This window comes from Gymnoscopelus braueri, assembly GCF_963280865.1.
Source record: "Gymnoscopelus braueri genome assembly, chromosome: 24".
Classification (NCBI taxonomy): Eukaryota; Metazoa; Chordata; class Actinopteri; order Myctophiformes; family Myctophidae; genus Gymnoscopelus; species Gymnoscopelus braueri.
Window position 1 is genome coordinate 25,084,374 of NC_137626.1, and position 25,589 is coordinate 25,109,962.

The 25,589-nt window shown below is 42.2% G+C and overlaps 1 protein-coding gene across 1 annotated transcript in view; it reads left to right on the forward strand.

Moving 5' to 3' along the window:
* Positions 1-5,321: 5,321 nt before the first annotated feature.
* LOC308080536 (NALCN channel auxiliary factor 1-like) overlaps positions 5,322-25,589 on the forward strand; it is a gene marked incomplete at both ends in the record, with an annotated part of 51,709 nt that continues 31,441 nt past the window's right edge. The window contains one exon of the mRNA XM_080422432.1: positions 5,322-6,038. Within this exon, the coding sequence (XP_080278558.1) occupies positions 5,322-6,038 (717 nt within the window). The remainder of the gene's footprint in view (positions 6,039-25,589) is intronic.

Here is a 25,589-nt window from a genome sequence, read left to right on the forward strand (position 1 = left end):
GAATCCACAGCAGAGCACTTAAAAGAGCAGATAATGAGTCATAAGAATCTAGCCACAGCTTTGCTAATAGTCATTGAAAGCTAGCATTGCAGAAATGCCATTTCCTAATGGGATAAATGCCCTAATTAGACTGGTCTGGGTCAGTGGAGGGACTAGACCGTTGCAGAGACACACAACAGACAGAAACAAATGGTTTGGGAACAGCCAGTAGTCAGTGGTAGAAAAAGTACTTATTTTTTTTACTTGTAAAAGTATCATTACTGCAATGTAGTAATACTCTGTTACAAGTAAAAGTCTGGAATTCAAAATTTACTTGAGTAAAAAGTACAACAATATTGGTATGAAAATGTACTTAAAGTACCAAAAGTATAAAGTACTCATTATGCAGGATGTACCATTTCACAAGTTTTCCAAATGTATAAAATGTATAAAAACAGTTTGAAAATAGCAGATCTACAAGCTCACAATGCGTCACATCACGATGCATCACGATGCATTGTTGCACTATTTTTAAATGGCCAGTATAGGGCTGATGTATGGGTAATGTTTTGTAATAATAATCTAAATCTACAAAGCAACTAGTAACTAAAGTTTTCATATAATTGTAGTGGAGTAAAGGTACAATATTTTCCTCTGAGATGTAGTGGAGTAGAAGTAAAAGTACATAAAATTGGAAATACTCCAGTAAAGTAAAATCACATCCTGTGTGAAGTGGGCGGTGTCTTGCTAGCTAATCACAATACTGAATGGAGTCAACCAATCATGTACAAAAAATAAATAAATTTATTGAAACACTCTTTATGATGGAAGAAACCATAACTTTAAAAAAACTAATATATGTTTTTTTTAAAGTTATGGTTTCTTATATAGGGCTATGCACATGTGTCATGTGACACTGGCCAATCACAGTCCTGAATAGACTGTGATTGGCCAATCACGGTGCAGGGTTAGGCGGGGTACATTTTTGGCCAATCACAGCGCAGGATTTATTGTACAAATATCCAAACCTCACTTATAGGGGCGGTTTCACCGCCCAAAAATACCTCAAAATTGTACTTCAGGAGGCAAGTAAAGGCAATGCTCGTGGACAGTACAGTGCAGTGCATAGAGGAGATCTTTGTGATTCTGCTGCCTTCTCCTGTTCAATGACTTCTTTGGTGGGCAAGACGTTTTTCTTTTGCGGCTCAGTCTTCTTCAACTGGGCCTTGTCAAATCCAGAGATCTCCTTCATGTCTGGTTTATCAGCCATGTTTGCAGGTTATGAGTGGGTGGTCGGCATGTATAAAGTCCTGATGTTGCAGATGCACAGAGATTCTCACAGTACTTGAGTACATGTACTAGTTACTGCCAGTAGTGGACAAAGTACCAAACCCAAGTGTTTGAGTCAAAGTATAAACCAGATCAGAAATGTTTAAATGTTTGTAAACAAATGGATATTAAGCAGGTAGAATGTATATGGACGTTTTCACATCATAAAATACAATGTCCAGAACATTACCTTTGTCTAGTTGGTCAACCTGTGGATATTTATAACAAAATAATATATTTATAATAGTCAGTATTATAGCATCAGTGTCGTGTTCTTCCAGAAATAAAGTTAATCAAATAATACTGCTCCAATGTAATGCTACCAGCGTTACCTACCCGGAAATACATTTCTGGGTGTGGTGATGTCATGATGATTCGGTCTATAGAATCAAAACTATATATAGATACCCCTCCTGATCAATTATTACTCAACTGCAGGTGAAAGTTGTTGACTTATTCGTACTTGAGTTAAAGTACTGAATATTCAAAAGTACAAATTACAAAGTTAAATTTATTTTTAATACCAATGCAGCATAGCTGTATTGAAATTTTGAGGTTTTCCAGATTAAACAAAATCGTGAAAATAGCAGATCTTTATAGGGCTTAAGTGGTTAATTCATAATATCCCTTTCCCTTCCTAGAAATGTAGTGGAGTCAAAAGTACTATATTGGTCTTTGTAATGTAGTGGAGTGAAAGTCAAGTAGTACCAACACTCAAGTGAAATAAACGAAAAGCCCCAGTTTTAGAACTGCAGGGTCTATTCATTAGGGAGCAAATTAGCACAACCAAACCTCGATGAATGAATGGAATCAGAATCAACCATAGATCTAATCCAGTGGTTCTCAAAGTGGGGTCCAGGGACCGTCTGGGTTCCTTGAGGGTGTTCCAAATGGACCCTTTACAGGTCTGTAACTCTGAGAGTTATGGGGGTCCTTGAAATTGAAAAGTTTGAGAACCTGTGATGTAATCCTCTTCAACACCACTCTGACCTGGTCTGACTCTGCAGCTTATAAAACCCTAGTCCTTGTGGCTCAGCATTGGCTTGAAATGGGTACTATTAGTTAAAGGCGCAGTAAGCAATTTTATTTTGTTAAAACAAGTGTTAAATAGCTCTATATTATGATAATAATCAATAATCATTGCTATAGAGTGTTTGTTCAGAAACAGGGGTCTCCCCGTCTCTCCAGCTCTTCAGTGAACAGAAAACGCATGAAAAGGTCAGGATACCAATTTCAACCAATTTCTCTCTTTCAAACCAAGAGAGAACTCATACAGTATACGGGATGAACAAGTGAAATTGGAAGTGATGACGCAAATAAATAAGCACACAAAATTTGAACTGGAACACTATATAAACAATGAAGCTGATAAATAGGTACTCCCGATTGGACGAAACTGGTAACCCACCTGAAGAATTATTTTCTGTATATTAAAGAGTTGGAGAGACCTGGAGAGTGGAGACCCCAGTTACTGAACGTTAACAAACACTCTATAGCAATGATTACTATCAGAATATGGAGCTTTCACCTTTTCACAAAAAAAAAAAAATCACTTTCACTACCTTTAATTTCTGGTAAATAATGGTTGTACACTAGAGTAGGTTCTGAATGATGTTCATTGATCCCATTTTACTGTTATTCTGTTTTTATTTTCGTGCTTTTTTCATTGCTTTTCATTGCCCAGTACCCTGAAACTCCTAGTTTGAAAGTCGCATATTTTATGAATAAAGTTTTACCTCTACCTTACCTTCATTCATTTTTTTCCTATAATAAAAACACATTATTAATTAAATTGGCTGCTGGTGACCTTTTGAATCTATCAAGCCACCGTGTGCCAGTTGATAAGAAAAGTTACTTTTATGACCTGGTCACAGCTAATAGATTACATTTTACAGCACTTTTTTTTATGTGCGCAAGCACACACGCACAGGTTTGCATTACTATACTTGTGGGGACATAAACATTTTAGGAAGCCATTGGAAAATAGTAACATCAACATGATGTACAGCTTGTCGATCGGCAATTTTTTGTTGTGAGACATAATAAAATAGGGATAACTCTACTCCTAACATTAACCTAACCTAGTACTACATCTAAAAAGTAGCCTATTAATTTTGTGAGGACCAGGAAAATGGTCCTCACATGTTCTGTTTCTCAAATTCATGCGCATGTGCGTGCGCGCGCGCACACACACACACACACACACACACACACACACACACACACACACACACACACACACACACACACACACACACACACACACACACACACACACACACACACACACACACACACACACACACACAATGAGGTAGTATTGGTATTTTACTTTCAGCACCATGGACAGCTCAGATCACTCACTCAATTCTGCGTCAAAAAGACGAAAGATTAAAGATTTGAAATGAGTTGTCTCAACCATGAACCATTGAGGACTGATTCTTTTGAATAATAATACTATTAATACTATTATTTTTTACAGAAAATATAATTACATCGGAATAGCAGCAGATGGACTTACAACAGAAAATAGGCTACAGGAATAGGGTAAAGCCCTACAGCTTATTTTACTTTCGTCTGCTTCCGATAATTTCCATAGACGAAATCAGGTGTGTGTGTGTGTGTGTGTGTGTGTGTGTGTGTGTGTGTGTGTGTGTGTGTGTGTGTGTGTGTGTGTGTGTGTGTGTGGGTGTGTGTGTATGTGCGCGCACGCGCGCGTGCATGAGGCTGACGCGCACAGTGTGTGAGCCGGAATACCAAAACGCTCGCCCCAAAACACAGTCGCCCCGTAGCAAATCCGGCGATCTCGGAACGGTCGCCACCTGCTATTCCTAAACGTAATCTCAGTAAACTATAATTATGCCTAAAACCTAACCTTATTCCTAAATGTAACCTCATTAAACTATATGCCTGAACCTAACTTTATTCCTAAAGGTAACCTCAGTAAAACGGTGCCAAAACCTAACCTTATTCCTTAACTTAACCTCAGTAAAACTATGCCTAACCCTATCGACCGTTCCCGATCTCGGAACGGTCGCCACCTGCTATTCCTAAACGTAATCTCAGTAAACTAAAATTATGCCTAAAACCTAACCTTATTCCTAAATGTAACCTCAGTAAACTATATGCCTAAAACCTAACCTTATTCCTAAATGTAACCTCAGTAAACTATATGCCTGAACCTAACTTTATTCCTAAAGGTAACCTCAGTAAAACGGTGCCAAAACCTAACCTATCTCTAACCTTATCCTCAGTAAAACAAATACAAGAATACAAGAACCGCTGGGGCCGAGCGGTCCGCGAAAGAAATGGGGGGCGAGCGTGTTTCGGGGCGAGTCTTCCGGTTACCGTCACGGCGCTACAGCTGACGCTCCGCGGCGCGCACGGCCGGCGCAACAAGCTCCTGCACAGACCCGCGCGTCTCCGGGCGACGAACATGGCGTCGGCAGCAACTTGATCCGGGAGCAGCCAGGATGATGATGACAGTGTGGGCATAAAAAAAAAAACACACACACACACACCACATCCCAGGCCATCTGCCGTGCGAAACCTCAGCCATGTTGAAGAAACACGTCCGGGCCCTGATCATCGTCCCACCACCAGCACGACCGGAGCCGGGGAAAATGTAAATGCACAGTGTGGTGGAGTGTGTGTGCGAAATATACGCAGAGGAGCAGCTGCACGGGGCTAAAGAAGAGAGAGGAGGCTATAGAGGAGGTGCTGCTATAAGGAGGCGAGACTATGTTGCTAAAGAATAGCATCTTCAGCACCGGAGGAGAGCCATGGAGGAGGATGCGGCCCGTGATGGTTTGCGGCATATGATGATTTCTCCACCGGCACATTAATTTAATGGGAATCGCCGATCGTCGCGGAGGTACGCCAGGACAACCCCCAGCCCGGTGTTTAAGAGGAGAACAACGCAAAGTGGACCTCCTCACGTCAATGACCGTTGTGGCATCAGGAGAGGAGCCCCCGCGGTGGAGTCGGCCGGCGAAGCCCCTTCCCCCCAAAATATGACCAGGGCTGTTTGGACGTGTTGGCAACAGCAAGACGACGGCGGCTTCCAGATCTGGCTCGAACCCCGCGAGAACGAGAAGCCATTCACCGACTCGGAGAGGACCCAGAGATGGCGACTGTCCTTGGCGTCGCTCCTGTTCCTCACCATCCTCCTCTCTGATCACCTGTGGTTCTGCGCCGAGGCCAAGCACCACCGCGACAAGTTCTCATCCTCCTCCAGCGACACCATGGGCATCCATCCAGCATCACCCCCCCAAACCCGTTCAGCACACAGCAGCCTCAGAGGAAATGATATTTTTATAGGAAATTCTACCAAACATTTATGGCGACTTGAAACTTGTCATCACCACGATAGTTTATCTAAAGACTGCTTTACTTTTGGAGACGCCGACACTTTGTGCAAGGGCCTTTCCAGAGACAGAGAAGAGGGGCCGCGGACCACTGTAAATATGAGTGATTTGTACCTTTCCTTTTGTAACTCCTACTCGCTACTGGATTTGTTTAACGGCTCGACGAGTCCGGACAATCTGAACTGCAGCCTGGACGTGCTGGTCGGCGGCGACACGGGCGACGACAGCCGGTGCAGCCTGTGCGTGCAGGCGTACCAGCGGTACGACACGCACGCCCAGGAGAAATATGAGGACTTTGAGCTCATGACTCTGAAATACGAGACGGACGCGTATTCGGTGAGGACGTGCATGGAGCAGTGCAAGGTAAGAATAAAATGGCTATTTCTCTTTTTTTTTTTAAAGCCAGGGGATCTTCTCTCCATCTGTTGATTTGGGCCAGAATAGATGCTCTTCCTCCTCCTGTCGCCATGGAGACGGGATGACAGATTCAAGGAGACTCCAGGCTCCAGGCAGAGAGGCCTCATGTTCATTCATCTCCACATTGTGCTTATAGGCCCCTGCAGGAGCCTATTCTAATGAATACCAAAACGCTCGCCCCAAAACACAGTCGCCCCGGGGCAAATCCGGCAACCTCTGAACGGTCGCCACCTGGTATTCCTAAACGTAACCTCAGTAAACTATACCTAAACCTAACCGTATTACTAAATGTAACCTCAGTAAACTATACCTAACTAAACCTAACCTTGTTCCTAAACGTTACCTCAGTAAAACTATACCTAAACCTAAACTTATTCCTAATCTTACCTTCAGTAAAACTATGCCTAAACCTAACCTTATTCTTAATCTTACCTTCAGTAAAACTATGCCTAGCCCTAAACTTATTTCTAACCTTATCCTTAGTAAATACAAAGAATACAAGAACCGCTGGGGGCGAGCGGTCTGCGGAAAAATGGGGGCGAGCGTGTTTTGGGGCGAGCCTTCTGGCAACCATTCTGGTGTGGACATGGAAGCGACAGCTATTGGCTTTCAAAGCCCTCGACTGTGTAGCCTATAGGTGACGGGGCGTCCCGTATATCCTTTGACATTGACAGGCCTATAGCTATATGAAAATGTATAGGCCCCTAGGTCCACTCTGCATAGCTATCGATAACCCAATTACACCCAGAACGCATAAGAATCCTAATGATGCCCACGGTGTAGGAGGAGGAACAATAAGCCTTATAGCAGCAGCACCAGGCTGTTATCAGTAATTGCATACAACTTTCGAGCCACGTTCATACGTCAGCGTGCCTTGTCGCAGGTGTTCGACATGGCCGCAGCACTTCACGTCGAGTGCATTTCATTAAAGTGGAGAGGTGCTTTCCCTGCCTAATGTGCTGGAAAGCTCTTTTTCCCCCCATGTGTTTGCTCATTACAGCCTGTGTGTAGGCCTTCCACAGCCATGCCTCGTTGTTGTCCAGATGCTTACAGCAGTATTGGGCTATACTTCAGACAAAGAATTAAAGTGCAGGCACAGCCGTTGTTTTTCTATCATGCTACCATACAGGTCTTGTAATGCGTAACCACTTCAACCCCAGCATCCTTATTGTGGGGAAGGCTTTTGTTGAAAATAGCAGATCGACAAGCTCGTTGTGAGCTTGTCGATCTTCTGTTTTCAACGACAGCTTTGCCAACAATAACAGAAAATACACTAGTACATTCCCAAATGTTTTCAAAAATAGCAGATCTACAAGATCACAGCCAGTAGCACTGCGACATGTTGTGAACTTGTAGATTGGCTATATTGAACATTTCTGAATTGGGCTTAAGGGGTTAACTGACCTACAATAGCCTCGTGATTTAATAGCCGTGGCATGATCTCAGTTTGTTTCCAAACTGTGTTATAAACATGGGGCATATTAATGGATTCTTACACTAAAGAACGTTCTATTGTCTAGTTTATTTCGTTAGTGAGAACGTCTTTATGGAAGCGTTTAGACCTAGAGCTGTCCGTGGTGCTGAATCAAGCTCCATTCACAGATGCCTTGGCCAATCCCAGATGGGGACCATTCACCAACCAGTTACAGGGAAGAACAGTCATACATGGAGGTGTCAGAACATGAATCGAATTAGGCCATCTGCGTTCTTATACAGAATAGAACATAATGACACGCACAGAAGGCACAGAGACCATTTGCCATGTCTATATCCTTCGTTTCGACTGCAGAAAGGCTTTTGCTTTTGACCGTTTACCTCAAAAGGCTATACTTTCTTCTTTCATTGCTGTGGCTTGGCCCTGACAAAGGCCTGGGCCTTTAAAATATTCATCCTTCGGCTGCAGAAGTCACATCACCATTAACACGCGCACGCACGCACACGCACACACACGCACGCACGCACGCACGCACGCACGCACGCACGCACGCACGCACGCACGCACGCACGCACGCACGCACGCACGCACGCACGCACGCACGCACGCACGCACGCACGCACACACACACACACACACACACACACACACACACACACACACACACACACACACACACACACACACACACACACACACACACACACACACGTTGCTAGTATACTGACATGGAATTATAGTTGTTGTATGGCTGTGATAATTGTTTGACGGGATAATTATACAGTCCAGTCATAAATTCTTGTGTGGGCAACATGCATAATTTTGCAGTCTGTATGAGCATACTTTGCATATGCAACATTCCAAAGCAATTACAATGTATGACTTTGCCAAATAATTACTGCATGAGGAGCAGTATTTTAACATGGTACTATCTTTCTCTGCTGTTTGCATTATATCTTGTTTGTCAAATCTTCTCGTCCGTGCAAAAGAAAATATTGCTTATGTTCATTATGTTACATAGAAAATGGTGATATGAGAGTGAATGAGAGCCAGTGAAAAAGAAACAATGATCCAAGTCTGACTGCAGTCACAGAATGTCAGGCCTTATGATTGAGAGTCAGCATTGAGGAATTCACCATCTGAAGTAAATTGAATGTGCTACATTGTCTGCATCGCTTCATTTCACAACATATTTAAAGAGGTTTCTGTCCAGGATTAAAAATAGTATTGACTTTTCATTCGGTCTTAAGCTTACCGGTAATTTATATTCCATCAACACAAAAGGAGTATAGCTGCTGCTCCTGATACTGAAATGTATTGTGTATCATCTGTAGCACCATTTGCAACACGAAGACAACATAAACAAAACAATATACATACATCTAACATATCACATAATACACAATAAGCCCCTTCAACATACATTTGGTGAGTAATGATTTGGCTTAACTCATCAAAAATCTAATCTGCACACTCATATTCTGGCTTCACAATGACACATTTTGTTTGTGTGTGTGTATGTTTTATCCTGAGCTAGCTTCACAACGTGTCGCCTTGCTTGTCTATCTTTACTAAGTGTTCAGTTCAGAATACGGCTGCTAGGGTTCATATGGTTAAACACAGTCACAAACACAAACAGGTCAAGACATGCATATGTTCGTAGGCTGCCTCTTGGCATTTGGAGCGAAAACAGTCATTTAGTCAAGCAGCTAATTTCCCCCACAACGACCCTTCTACAGCATATCACCTTCTCGATTATAGGTTTGGACAAGTCCTGTATGGTGCTCTAGCGGCACTACAGAGATAACGGAAGCGAAACGATAACGTTGACTCCCTGTTGAGATAATGGCTACCTGCCTTTAAAAAGCCTGGAAAAGTTGGAATGTGTGTGTGTGTGTGTGTGTGTGTGTGTGTGTGTGTGTGTGTGTGTGTGTGTGTGTGTGCGTGCGTGCGTGCGTGCATACGTGTGTTTGTTTGTGTGTGTGTGTGTGTGTGTGTGTGTGTGTGTGTGTGTGTAGCGTGTGCGTGCGTGTGTTTTGGCTCCAGCTTAAGTAGTTATCTGTAAATAAAATATGGCTAGTCTACAGTACACACAAAACCAACAAGTCACAGAACAAAGATGTCAACAATAAAAATAAAGTTGTTCTCTAAAACAAGGAGGTACACTGGCAGCTGACCGGACAGCACATCTACCCCCATAATCACAATGTCCACGATATCAATTCCTAGGCTATACGTGTGCTGCCCCAGAGAGTGATAGAAAGGTCTTTGACATTTTCCCGCTCGAGGTTTGACATGGAGGGTAGCCTTTGTTGTGCGGGAGAGACCTTTGTGGTACCCAGGTGGTGCTTTGATCTCCCTATAGCCTGAGGTGAAACAGCACGCGTTCAACATGGACATTATTGCTGTTTCTCCATACCGGGGCCCAGCCAGATCCCTCTGGCGCTCTGTGAACTCAGCCTGCCTCACACATGATCGCTGGCCCCGGGCCAGGACAAGTGAACCCAGGTCACCAGTGGTGGACAGTAACGAAGTACTTTGTACATTTACTTGGATACTGTACTTAAAGTACATTTTTCTGAGTATCTGGAAAATGTCTAAATATGAATACAGCAATGCATTAATATTAGAAAAGAAAATGCACTTTGTAATGGGTACTTTTGAATACTTACCTGAGTTCTGGAGTACTTACTTTTAAAAGCAAGTACTCCAGAACTCAAGTACAAATTTGACTGAGCAACTGAGCAGTGGAGTAATATTCGACCAGGAGTATCTATTGACTCAAGACAAGCAATTCTAGTCATCTTTAACACTTAAACCCTCTATACTTAGTAAACCTGACCCGAGTTGGCTCTACACTTGTTCTGCTCTTTTTTCCCTCTACACCAGTGGTCCTCAAACTTAATTTCAAGGACCCCCATAACTCTAAGAGTTCAGACCTGTTAAAGGTCCATTTGGAGGGTCCCTGGACCCCACTTTGAGAACCACGGCTCTACACCAAATCTATTAGCCCCAAAATAGCATAGATTTATGTGTTTTGGCAAATGTTCCCCTCCAGAATAAGGATGATAGGGTTTAAGTGGTTAAGGATAATTGGTTGACTAAATGGTTTCTATATATAGTATAGGACATTAGCTTTATTTGCTTTATATTGGACAGGAGAATTTCCTGTTCTCCTGTCCAATATAAATGTTGACTGGCAGGAAACAGAGAATGATGTGACACACGTCATGAGCCAGATGTGACCGCTACCCAACCCCAATGGCACTAATAGATGTGCATACATATGAAAAGCTATTTACCAGTAGCAAAGGTTTCAAAATCAAAATTGAGCCAAGGCATCATAAATGTAGCTTTCTCAAAAGCATCTTAGTGATTATATTTAGTGGTCTACTTATATTACACTCTGAGTCACAGAGGAGTAAACATGATGTCCTAAACCAGTTTCAAGGACCCACTTTTGAAATATTGAAAATGAACTAAAAATTAAATAGAGACTAACCCAGCAAGACCTGAGGCCGATACTACAAATGCATTCTAAATCAGTAGTTCTTTAACTTTTTCGTAATTCAAAATTATTCGAAAACTTTCAAGTCAATTCTTCAAAAATGTTCAAAAATAGAAGATGTACAAGCTCGCAGCGCGGCACGAAGTGACACGCTGTGAGCTTGTATATCTGCTATTTTTGAATAGCCAACGCAAAAATCTAAAATGACACAGATGCTTTCCCGGTTTTAATTTGGGGGTGGAACGATACGAGTAACTCACGATACGATACAGTGAAGATATTTGGCCCTCCACAACAATGATATAACAATACACGATATCTGCGATGATCGATATATTGCAGGAAATGTCTTATCTGTTTAACTTAAGAAGAACAAATACCCCTAAAAGGGTAGAAAGCAGGAGTTATGTATTTATTCACAGAATTGACATGAAGCCTTTTCAGATTCTTCATTGGGCATCACAAACTGGCCAATCATACATGAAACAATGTAAAACAAATTGCATAGTGCCGGAATGTTAATGGTTAACCGTTAAACTAGTAACCGTTAAGAAATGTGTAGCCGGTTATAACTACGCTTAAGCAGTTTAAGCAATTTATTATTATCAAGGTACTTTTTTGACCCCTGCAGTGAAACCAAGAGGCAGCCGCCACATTACAAAGCTGCAAGCTTTATGATTGCTGCCCATGGTGCAGCCTAACAAAAGTAAACACAGGGAATAACAGACAGAGTTGGACTTGGTGCTTGGTGCGACAATATCACAGTATCATGTTCCATTTATCATGATCTTAGATCACAATCCAAATCATAATGGAGCGCAGAGCAACATTATGGTGAGCACGCATAATTATTACAAGAACGGAGATGCAAGGAAATGGAAAGGAGACAGCAAGGATTGTAATTAATCCATGCCAGTCTGTCGGTTCCCCATCTTTTTCTGCTGTGTTTATCTTATTAAAATAGTGCAGGATGTTTGCAACTACCTGACTGAAAGGACTGTCAGTAGCTGTGTGCTGCTCTCATGCAGTGTTCTTGTGTCGCGAGTCCGGGCATATCGATAACATAGAACAACTGTGTGTTGTAATAGTAATACTTGGTGCCGGACTGCCGGTGTATCAGTAATGTGTCGCGAGAGGAAGCACGATGACAGATTAGTGTCAGTTGGACTGTGTAGTTTGCTGCGATTGGTCTACTTTTGTGGTGACTGTGATTGGTGTATAGCAGCATCAGCTGAAATGTTTAGTTAGATTGGTCTACCTTTGTTGGGATATACAGATGGTCTACTAGAGGTAGGGCTGTCAAAATCATGACATTTTACTTGACACACAAATAATTGCGATTAACGATGTAACTACCTATTGGGGATAATATTAGTAATAATATTATAATTTTTGAAAAAAGTAACAAGTATTGAGTAATACATTACTTTCTTGGGTAACTGTACAGCACAGCGACTTAATCAAACTCTGCTTTTAGTGCTGTAGTGTATAATATTTATACATTACACACTGTCTGGCCTTCTGTTGTTCTCTTGTTTTTGATCTCCTTCCCACCTGCCCCCCACCCCTCTTCTTCTCCCCCCCCCCTCTTCTTTCTATGGAAATTAACGTTGCGATGGGAACGATGTACAAAAACAAATTTCACCCACTTTTTTACCTTGTAAACCTGTGATGTGACAATAAACCTGATTCTGATTCTGATTCTGATTCTGAAAGGCTCTGCCCATACTGTAGTTTACTATTGCCACCCATGCCAATTGAATCCCTAATCTTAGCTAATGTTGATCCTTGTCAACCGCACACATCTGCATTGATCTCTGCTCCTCTCGCCCTGAAACATGGGTGGCAGTGATACCAGGATCCCTATTGATTTGTAGCAAGACCTCCTTGTTCACATGTCCTTCGTTTGATAGTGGGCAGCTTCTGAACAATGCAGGTGAATGCACTGCTCAGTACAGCGATGACAACACGCTGGCATTATTATTTGGACCTGCTGTGATGATGATGATTATGATTATGATTATGTGAGAGATGTCATAAGTGTGAACATGGTGATTTGAGGGAGGCTATGCGATAAGCACCCTGCTACCAAATAGCCAAATACAATGCTCCTGTCCATCTCGCTTATGGGATGTCACGGGGCTAGACAATTGCAGAAGTTGAAGTTCGCTGGCCTGGTGCAAGGTGACATGATATCATCACCAATTAATTTATAAACATGACCCCCCCCCCCGCCTCCTTGCACAGTGTGAGACAAGACAAGTCTAAAATGTAATCTATCATTGTAGTTATTATCACTATGATAAAAAGTACAGTAGTAGTCTAAACACAACAGACTTGACTGTTGATATAGGAACCATGTCTTCCACAACATAATTGAAATCAGTCTATTTAGTTCGGCCTGGCTCATAGACTGGAGCAGACAGCGGTAGAAAGCTCATGCTTGAACTTGCGATTGTGTGTGTTTCCCCTGAATCAAAAAGCTTTTCAGTAGCAAAGCTCTTTAATTGAGGTGTGTGGTAGTGTCTGCACAAGCTAAGCGCAGCAGAGCTTTCTGCTGTGTTGTGAAATGAAACCGCTAAGGGTCAGAAAGTGATGCCGCCGCTATGGACCTGTACTGTATGTGTAGTGGACAGAAGCACATCAGTATGACGGTGACTGTACCAGTCCTTGGGCTGATGCCTGTGACTACAGAGCAACTGTTCAGTATGGCCATCTCATCCTTTAGTGGGGAGGACAGACACTTTGATATGCAGTGGCAGATACTTGTTTCCATGGAGTTTTCATACTGTATGCACGCACGCACGCACGCACGCACGCACGCACGCACGACTCATGCACACACGCACGCACATTAACTTTTCTTCTTTGCCAAATTGTTTTGGAGTTGTGAGAGCAGAGAGCAAAGCTTATTGTTTGATAAACATTTGAACTGAATTTGGCTGACTATTTGTTTGTTTGAGATTGAAATTGACTTGAATTAAGTGGTTCAATGTTGGACAAAAATAGTGTAGATGTAGTAAACTATGTTTCTGTAGCTTAGCTTGCTGCATTTATCTGGAGGGTAATTTCAGGTAGCTTAGCTCACTACATTACCCCAACACTGGTAGAGACCAAGTATAACTGGTAATCTGCTGCGCTACTCTTTCAGAGTCTTAACCACATGAACCCTAGCGTCCCTATTCTGGGCATGTTATAAAAGGCAAACATTCGGCAATTCGCCAGGATCTAGATCGGCTATTTCTGTGAAGAGATGTGGTGTAGAGGGGGAAAAAAGGAGGGTAGGACCAAGTATAGACCCCTGAGGTTAGTGTCTGCACACATTCAACTCAGTCTGAGCTGTCTGAAGTCAAAGAGAAAGACTGAGAGAGGTATTAGGGCAAAAGGCCTGGAGATTTGAACTCTATTCAATGCACCATTCTAGTAAGTATAAGCACATCTCCGTTGTCAAGAGTAGCAGTAGCTGCCAGTAGATGCCCCTGCAAAAACAAATATGTAACGAATATTTCAAATAGATACAATATACTTTATTAGCCAGCTTTTCGCACAGTCGAAGAATGAATAAGACTGACTATTTTGCTCCCAGGTTCCACTCCCCTGACGATCATGTTGCTGCGTACGGTACAGAGTAATTTTGTGCTATATCTAGGGCACCCTGCTGGGTCAGCCAGCTACACATAATGTAATCTCAATGTCTTGGGTTTCAGTCCGGCTCATGATCTGACTGTGCCACATTTCAACCTGACCCGTCACTGTCTCTGTCCAGAGCACAGTGTCTACTGTAATGAAACCAGAAATGCCTTACGATATCTTTTCCCAGTTGAACCCTGCCATCCATATTCTGGGGGGAACATTAGCCCAAAATAGCTATCTACAAGCTCACAACGCTAGAGAGATTTGGTGCAGACGGAGAGCAAAGTACAGTGCCACTGCCAACTCGGGTGCAGCTTACTAAGTCGAGAGGATTTAAGTGCTTAAGTCATACATACCGTATCATCACAACAACAAACACCTTCCCAAATAAGGGGGTCGGGGGGGGTTAACGTTTGAACTCAGATGAAGGGTTCTATGGCCTAATTCAGGGGTCTTCAACCTTTTCAGGCCAGGGACCCCCAAACTGATGGGGTGATGGAGCAGGGACCCCCTACCTACCTCCTAGGGTAGGGGGTAGGCTACCACATATATATATCGTATATTTATGTATAAAATTCTGTTTTATATGTATACACATGAAAAAATGGTTGCCTGCTCCTACGCACAGGTTGTCCCAGTAGGTGTGCAAAAGGACCTTGTTGTCCTTTCTCTTCAAAATATGTATAAACATACCATGTTATTGTGCATTCAATACTAAGCTATTCAAATATGTCATGTTATGTTTAAAGACAAATTGTCATTTTTTGAAAAAATAAAAATAAAAATAAGTTTTTAAAAACAAATATTTTTTAAATCAAACAACAATTTTGCGGACCCCCTGCAGTACCTCCGCGGACCCCCTAGGGGTCGCGGACCCCCTGTTGAAGACCTCTGGCCTAATTGGTTTCTGTTTGTAGATTGGAAAAGTTCAGGAAACTGAAGCACAGCCCACATGCAAATATATGAACACGGACGCTTCATGCTACTACTACTGAAGATCGATTTCACACGTTCTGGAATCCGTCACTGGAAAATCGCAATGCAATGCAAGCATGACATGACATAATGAAGCCGTCTCCTTTGACTTGTGCTCTCTTCTGCTTTCTCTTTCATAATATAGCAGGCTACAGTTTCAAATGTAACTCTAAGCGGGTTTATTAACTCCACCGGTGCATGTATGTTCTGCATGTTCACTGGGGACACACGTTTGTGCCCGGCCGCGCAAGGCGTTGTCGCTTGCGTTCACGTACTTGTGAAGTGAAGGTATCCCCATAATCCCTCTCGCTAAGTCTAAAGAAATTATGCAGTATGTTATTAGATGTCTGGGACATTGTAAACCGCCACTTGGGCACACTCTTATTATTTTTTCATTTACTATTGCCTGCCCAAGATGAAATTGAACATGCTTTATTTATGCACAAGTTCATTTTGCAGTGCACCTTTCCAGTGAGCAATCTATCTAGGATGCATCTGTTTATACAGTATATCATATGCATACATTTTCGCTTTGTGGTTATTTAAAAAATATTTGTTATGGTCTGTTGACAATGTATAATGTCTATACCCTGAGGTAAAATATCGAGTATTCAGATGTGGTTCTGTACTGTGCAAGCAAGGCGTGTACCCTTTTTGTAATGGAGGGCTCGCAACACTTATTGAATGCAACACATTTGTTCAGCACATTCAATAAGAGTTTAGAGCCCCTCCGTTAAATTGAACTTATTTGTATGCTACAGTTTGGCTCCGCAGCACCAAACAAAGGGGGATCTGCTATACGCTAACACTAAATGTACACAGTATACCATATATTTGCTGCTTGGCTCCGTCTTTCTACACCTATACAGTACTTTTATAAGTTCCAATTTTGTAAATGATTCAGATTTGGAATGGGTCTTTGGCAACAGCTCTAGTGCTGCCGGCAGTTATTCTAGTCACCATCTCTGTAATGATGGAGTGGAATTGGCTGCCATACTGGTATTGTGCTATAGCTTGGATTCATTCCCTCTCCCTCTCTTTCGCCTTTTATTTGCAACTCACATTAGAGCGTTGTGTGTGAGTGTGTGCGCCGTCTCACTGGGCATCCGTGTTATTAGCGAACCACAGATCTCTGCAGCACGTCGTGCCTCGCATCGCCAGGGATACGTGGACGGGTGGATTGTACACGTAGGACGTGGTGCAACGGTAGGGCTGTCGCCATTATGGAACTTTCGCTTGCCGATTAATTGTGACTCAAATAATTGCGATTAACGATTTTATTGTGTTTCTGGCGTTGAGCACTGGCGTTTTAGCCTTCGTAAACAAAGGTTGCACAGGGCAGATATGACAAATAACACATATTTAATTACTTTAGGCCTATGCTTAAAAATAAACATTAATTGTGCATTTTAGTTTTATCTTAATGTTTTTGTCTTTGCTCAATTCTTAGCCTTTTAAATATTTCTCTCCTATTAAAGTTGTTTATTTTTGATTTGTTTTGTAAAGCGACTTTGGGTACTATGAAAAGCGCTATATAAGTTTGACGTTTTTTTTTGTAAATGATTTAATAGTGAAAAAAATAAATAATGATGATTATGCAAAGAATAATTGCGATTATCCCAAATAATTGCGATTAGGCGATTATGTCATAATTGTGACAGGCCTATGCAACAGTTAAAACTAACCAATTATACAAAATAATACTATAAAATAATAAAGGGGGGGGGGGGGTTGGAAAAGAAAATTCAAACATACAAAATTAAGGCTTAATTGCTTTAAGATCTTTTTATTAAAAGGTAATCGATAGAATAATCGCTAAGAAAATTATCAATAGTTGCAGTCCTACACGTGAGCCGTGAATGGAAACGGGCTCACACGCACATAATCCTGCCTTGGTGTGTTTGTGCAGTGCACGTGGAGGCTGCACCTTGGAGAGGGAAGCCTGGCCCACTCCAGGACGACAGCCTTTTATGAATGGACAGTGGTCTATTAGGCATACTAGGATAGGATAGGATAGACCAGTGGAGTCCAGGGACCCTCAGGGTTCCTCGAGGGGGTTGCAAATGGATCCACGCAGGTCTGTAACTCTGAGAGTTATGGGGGTGCTGAAATTAAAATGTTGGAGAAGCACTAATAGACTTGATTATCTCGAGGGGAAATTAGTTATGGGCACATACAGTATCTGCTGCTAAAAGCACAATGACATAGTACATACATATACAGTAGGCTACGTACAGATAACATGCAGTACAACAGAGTGCCAACAAATTGCACACAGCCCGTTGAAAGAGACTTTCTACAATATTAAACGTGGACATAAACACTGTGTGAGTGCACTCCATGGCGCTAATTGTACATGGAAACCAAAACAACCAGAGATTTCCTTTGCACAATCATGAGCCAACCACAACATCATCATCAAAAAGCGAATTACTGCAAAAACATTCATCGCTTGGGATTCCTAAACAGAGGGAAGGGGTTTGTTTTCTGTCTCACACAAATACAGCACTCTGAAAACTGACATCATGTTGGTGCAATACGGCAACAATTCCCTGTAGGAATGTGTATGTTTTTTTTTATAGCACAAACAGTAAAATGGTTAATTTAACCATTTATAACTCAGTGAGTGTGCAAATGTAGTTAAATGTGCTGTAAGAGAAAACTTCTTTTGCTGTTGTTGTTCAAATAAGTGCTATATTCCCATAGCAATCGTTGCTATAGTGTTTGTTCAGTAACAGGGGTCTCCCCATATCTCTCCAGCTCTTTAGTAAACAGAAAATACATTTTCAGAAACAAAACAAATGAGCCGAAAAATTGGAACTGGAACACAAGCTGATAAATGAGCTTTGTGGGGTTTTCTCTCCTGATTGGAGGAAATTGGTGAGCCGCCTGATTTATTTTCTATTTACTAAAGACCTGGGCAGACACCATGCATGTTTGTTATTGTTACTGAACAAACATGCATGCATTCAAATATGAAAGGAGCTTTCACTTTTAACAATAAACATTTTGTTTTTTGTCCTATACGAACAACCCTTCAACTCTCAGAGCAATGGGACATCAACCTCCCCCCTTGCTGATGAAGGGGATTCACCGTCCCTCCGGGCATACCTGACACTGTTTGAGGCTTCTCATACCGGGAGAGACACTGCACCGTGTTGGATCCACAGGGTAGCACTGTGCTTCTCATGTGAATAGATGCGTTTCTACGCGTCACAAAAAAGTTCAACACAATTCAAATCTTGACGTGGGCGTGTGTGTATGAGACGAGCACGAACGTGACAATTTCATGGGATTGCGCCCCGTTGTCCTTACGCCTGTCAGATTGCCCAATGTCACCCTACCTGAGTACTCGCCTCTCGTTGGAATATTTATTTCTAGCGCCAGTCGCTTCCCGTGTGAAAATCCCTTTATGTTGTTTAGCTGACTCCATTGTTCTTAAAGAAACGAGTCAGCTATTTTCAACCATATCTTCATATAATTGGTCTTGACTAATGCTATTATGAGATGGTACCATTTCTTGCTCTGTGTGTCAGAGGTGGGCTGTGGATAGTTCAGAACTTGCCTGCTAATGACAACATTGCTGGGTATTCCAATCCAATGGGAACTAGAGTCTTTCTCTTCTTGGAAGGTTAGCACACTGAAATATAAAATCATTAGTGTTGCATGAAAAACTTCTTGTTTGAAATTACCACAGTTGATGTCATCGGTTGGCAATTTTGGAACTCCACAATCCACCTCTGAAACAGAGAGTGGAATGTCCAATGGTGAGCGTTACTGAGGACAAATATATGGAAATGATGTTGAAAAAATGTGCAATTTTCCTTTATGTAATGTATATTTTCTTTCGATGTCACCCAGATCTTTAAAACCCTTACCACAGCAGGTGGACATACGTACAATACATACATGTGGACTAATAGATAACAGGTTATGCTGGAGTAGGATCCGTGTTAAGCCTCCCGCCCCCCATTAGGATGATTGAGGAGGGTGTCTCTCCCTGTATAATGAAATGTCAGTCAGCAGACCTGAGTATTGTCTGTGCAGACATAGAGAGTGATCTGATGCCATGTCCAACAAGCCCATTTGTTCAAAGGGCTATTCTATGTGCAGCTTCTGTCATCGGGTCACTCAGAGGCGTGATGTATCCTGGTGCAGTGAACCCAAGCTGATCAGTACCCCTCTTCACCACACCCCTGTGTTGTGCATATTAATTTACTAGGAGCGTGCAATCCTTATATCATTTTTTTTGTATTTCTCATAGGCTATTACAAGTGTCTTGCACACCTGAAACAAATCTCTGTGAAGTGCGTTGGTGGAGTAGACACATAATACTTTGAGGAGAGATACACTGTCTTCACTTGCTCAACAGAGATTTAATAGAGAACATTAGGCATATATATATATATTTTAAATATTTATTTATTGTGAAACTGTAAACACTGGAAGTACTGTATGAATAAATAGTCAATGCACCCTGATGAAAGTGTTGGTGCATATTTTTTTTAACTTTGATCCATTCTGTCACTGTGTGGCTTTGTACTGGAAACATATTTTGGGTGTGTCTACTGCTGCCACCACAGTGAGTTTAATGCGGAATTTATGCTTGGTTACGCATCATGTTGCGCACCGGCACACAAGCTTAGCGCACAAGCTTAGCTTGTTTAGATATTGAAAAAGCAGTCATGGTTTGAATCTGGACATTCCTCATGGCCCAGGCAGCAATAATAACGCTTCAACAATGTCCTCCTCACACATTCCTGACGGAATGAAATGCAAATCAAAATGGAAAGAGGCCAAATTATTAATACAAAAGAGCAGGAAGTAGAGGAGAAAGGGCAGTCTGTGACTAGGCCTCAATCTGTCCACAAAGAGTAATTTAATGTAACCTGCTATGGTGATTTGGTTTTTGCTCATCTTTGATGGCTATTACCTTTATTTGGCACAACAGACTAAGAATTGAAACTGACTCATGCCCAGGCCTCAAAGTGCAAAGTAAAACACTCTCCTGAGACTGAGAAAGTAATGCTCCATTAAAGCTCCATCCCTATTTTAGTCTTTCTTAAGCCTTAATTATGCATACTACGCCAGAAGAGGCAACATTTGTTCAGTTTGGCTGGGTACAGACTACAATATGACGTCATTCAGAGGTTCAGGTGGCCGATCTCAGAACAGATTTCGGGTGTTTCGGTGCCTCACAGATGTTGTGACTCACCAAACTAGTTCGGCTATACTGTGATTGGTGCGACGTTGGTCAGACGTTCCGCATTGTTTCTGCATTCAGCCCAGCTTCAAGTTCATTCTGTCAGCAGTGAAGCAAGTGAAAAGCAGCGATAGTTTGGAAGAGACACAAGCGAACTTCCGGTGGGGGGACAGCCGTAATTCCTGTACTGTTACTGTACTATTAGTGTCTCCAGAAGCCGGCACTCGAAGCTGCATGTATTCCTGTATAGTATATTCTTTTGTTCCTGTAGAAGTGGGTCTAGAAATTGCTGTGCTATTTCTAAAAGGACAGAAGTTACGTTTGATAGAGAATTTGTGTAAATAAGGGTAGATAAAAGCACAGAGATCTTAATTTTAGATTATTAGATTATTATTTAAGATATTTCTCAGCATAAAAAACATATCTTGTTACTTTTTAATTGGAACTTAAATCATAACAGATTCCCCTTGAATTCCAACTCCCGAGTACTAGACGTTTGTGAATACCCACTGCCTGGGGGAGACGAGTAGAAAAGTAATCTCTTTGTAACGTTCAAATCCAGACCAAAATCAGATGCCAAATCTCATGATAAAACAAATGTTGTTCCTTTCTTCATGAACTCAATATTGAGCTTCATTTCACAATTTTGAGGGTGGATGCGGGCGACATATTCAGAAGGTTGACAGGTGACAGCAGCTAAACGAAGGGCACGCACACTAATTAGTGTATAAAGTACAATATGTCACTTCACACTGCAGGGGGACATTTAATAGAACAAACATACTTGAAATACGTCTTCTAGAAATACAAGAAATAAATGTTTAAAAAGCCAGGGGCTGACAGGCAGCAGATGTCATGAAATGGAGTACAAGTCATGATACCATAGCAAGGTCTGTGCTTTTGTGCAACATATGCTAACTCCCAATACAAATATATAGTGTTTCATGTATGTTTTGCAAGAATTGCTAAGAAGAACAATTTCAAAATGTACTAAACTTGGCCAAGTGATATATATTTGAAAATATATTTTGGACAAAATTATTGTCACTCAAAATGTATTTTATCTGTTGCTAAAAATGTATTGATTGGGAAAATGGGTAGGCTTGAATATAGTTTTGAAGTAGAATTTTCTAAATCATTATGTTGTGAAAAAATTATGCCTTAGTTTGATCTCCAAAGCTGTCACAACAGAGGTTGGACTTGGCCTAGCTATGGTAATAGGGTAATATGAGGACATGTCAATTATTCTGTGGTTTGGATAATGAAAGACCACCCACGTCTCCAGTGACACGAGGTGACAGGGTAAAACAAGACATGCAGTCAAATAACGGCATGGCCTCCCTGCCTAGTCTTCATCTATTTATAGTTACTCCGTGTAACTGTATGTGTGCATTTACAGCCTGTACAAAGTCTAAGTCACACTATACTATACTATTCTTGTCGACTGTGGTGAGTGGTGGTGGTTTAGGCCAATTGGAAATAGCAATATTTATAAATACTAATACTAATAACAAAAAGTGAACAATGTTGGTGTAAGAGATTTGCAGAGAAATTACATGCGTACATTTTCAACGACGACCAACGCTCTACATGAGTTTTACTTTCACTTCTCCTTCATCAGGCACTTCAGGCTTTCATGGCCAAGGGTAGTTCTGTTTTGTGATGTCATGACCATGGCAGCATGAGCTGTGATTGGTCTACTTTTGAGGATACCTATACATACTGTACATGCGGACGTACATACAGTACATACATAGACGGACATACAGTCATACAAAAGTGATGGATTTAGCTCGTCTGGCTTATCAGATCACACATTACTGGAGTGCACTTGGTGGTGTGCAGATAACGGAAATTCTTACAATAAAGTAGCGGCGTAGCGCATGGCTTAGCGTGGTCCAATTTGGTTTAACTCCACAGTGTCACAGTATCAAAACCCCCACATGGCATTTTGCTGCATTCGAGTTTCGGTAGCGACATCTCATGGGGTTTTTTAGTCTATATGTCCTGGTCTTAGGTCAGGCCCCTGCAGTCAGTGGGTATTAAGCCATTAAGCCCGGGAACGCATCTGTGTCATTTTAGATTTCTTTGGGCTTTTCAAAAATAGCAGATCTACAAGTTCATAGCACATAGCTCATAGCAATGATCTGCATTTTTTTGAAGTATCGTGAAATGTGTGCAAATCTTCGAATATACATACAACAAACAAAATATTTTGAGATGGGGGGGGGGGGGGTCCGCGGCCAAATACATATCCTTTTGGGTGGTCTTTGACGTGAAAAAGTTTGAGCACCGCTGATATAGCAACATGCGTTTTTCAGAAAACTGTTAGGATTTAGAAGACATTTTGTAGATGCGTTCCCGGATTGAATGGGTTAAGACACAGTGGGAAACAGCGAGCCACACTGGCCTATGTAGCAGCTCTCCTTCACTTGTAAATGAATTCCCCTGAACCGGGAAAAGAGGCCTGCAGAGCTGACTCTTGTCCAGTAGGACACAGCTTTTCAAAGTGGAGGCTGCATGTGCCAGTTGCGGGGGCATGTCATTATTTTCCCAAAATCTTTTGAAAATAGCAACAGTATCATATCTGCAAGCTCACAACACACCGCAATGTGACACATTTAGCTTTTCCAGTTTTTTCTTTTCTTCTTAAAAGCCATTTCACAATCGTGGGGGCTGCTGACCGAGGCTATGGGCTATTGGGGGTCCTTGGAATGGAACTGGAAAAAAAAATTGGGAACCACTGCAGTAAACTGAGCTCATAGCGTGGCTCATTCTGTGTGTTATCAAAGCGGGGGCTCGGAAATACCTTCATATTTCCATATTTCAAATCTTTGTTCCTGCCATTTGCATGGCTGCTCACAACAGTGAAACAGGTAATCTAATAAGCCTGTTTTGTAAATCCAACACATTCAGAAACTGACAACAAACCCTGGCAAACACATCCATGACCATGTTTTCAGGAAACTGTTCAACAGTTTTGCAACTTGTCTGAAACAATGTCGTACGACAAAGTGCAGTATAATATAGGGTATTCATTTATGAAAAGAAAAGAAAGGAGAAAATGGCCAAAAAAAAGTTAGGTGGGCCACGATTAGCCTGGGATCCAGCCTGCTTGCTACGTTCGCCGTTTTTCTCTCACTTCGCTTCACAGTCTGGAAAGCCTCCTATCTCCGTGCCCTAACGGGAGAAGACAGCCCGTGGCTTCTGATTGGTCTGTAGGAGGGGCGGGACCAGTGTCCAATGTAAAAATCCGAGTCACTTCCTGACTTGCCTATACGTAATGGAAATACAAATAGGACCCTGGCCAGACTGAGTAGCGAAGTGAGAAAAAGATGAACGTAGCGAATCAGGCTGGATTCCAGGCTAGGCCGCGATGGCGATACAAGGTTTCTGCCATTCTGATAATAGTACATGCACTGGGTAACGTGCAGCATCCGTTCTTCCATACATCCATCGTCAACCGCTTGTCTGGAGCCGGGTCGCAGGCAGAGAGCTCCAGACTTCCCTTTCCCGGGCAACATTAGCCACTTCATCCTGGGGGATCCTGAGGCGTTCCAAGGCCAGCGGGGAGATGCCCCCATCTGGCCCTTGGTCTGCCAGGGGTCCTCCTCCCAGTGGGACGTGCAGCGAGGACCAAAGGGAGACGCTCGGGAGGCATCTTCCACATGAAGGGACAGCGGCCCTACTCTGAGTCTCTCCCGGGTGACTGAACTTCTTACTCTTTCCCTAAGGGATATGGTCATGACCCACACTTCATGACCATAGCTACAGTAAGAGTAGGAACAAAGATTTACTTTCTTGCTGAGCTCTCTTTTCGTCACAACAGTGCGGTACAGTGACCGCAGTACCGCACCTGCAATACTGCTGCTGCAATACCGCTCCTGCAATAGAGCACCGAAGTCTGACGTCACTGCCGCTAGAGGGCGCTATCCCCCTGGGTCGCTGCGTTATTCTTTTGTGTTGAAATCCCCATAGGGGAATCTTAGATCACGTCATATAAGAACTGTGTTCCAAAAATAAACAAATCATCCGGGCGTTTCTGTCAGGGGGGTGGCTCTGCATCGTTTATACAAATATTCATATTTGATACATTTTTTGGGTAAATTTGTAAATTTGTACATTTTCACCTTCAGTCGATGCTTCATATAAATATGAGTAAAATCGCCGGGGTGGTTTGTTTATTTTTCGAACACAGGGGTTAGGGTCAGGATTAGACATTAGAGATGAGGTTTAAGGGTTGGAGTTACAGTTATGCGTGATTTATACTGAGGTGACACACCAAAGATAGCTGATCTACAAGCTTGATGCGTGCAGGTCTGCTATTTAGGGTTAAAAATGGCAAATGGCATTTAGTTTACAAATGGCATTCATAAAATTGCCGTTTTGATGTCCTCACAAGTATAGTAATACAAGCATGTGGTGTGTGTGTGTGTGTGTGTGTGTGTGTGTGTGTGTGTGTGTGTGTGTGTGTGTGTGTGTGTGTGTGTGTGTGTGTGTGTGTGTGTGTGTGTGTGTGTGTGTGTGTGTGTGTGTGTGTGTGTGTGTGTGTGTGTGTGTGTGTGTGTGCGTGCGTGTGTGTGCGTGCACATCACTCAGTGGACCAAATGCAGAAAGGCTGCATTGATGTAAAATAGCCTGATGGGGTGAATCCAGGTAAAGGCTATGATGTCTCATTGATCCCACCAATTACTGTAAATGCACTTCAGTCATTTGTGAGGAGATGGGGATCAAAGAGTAGGG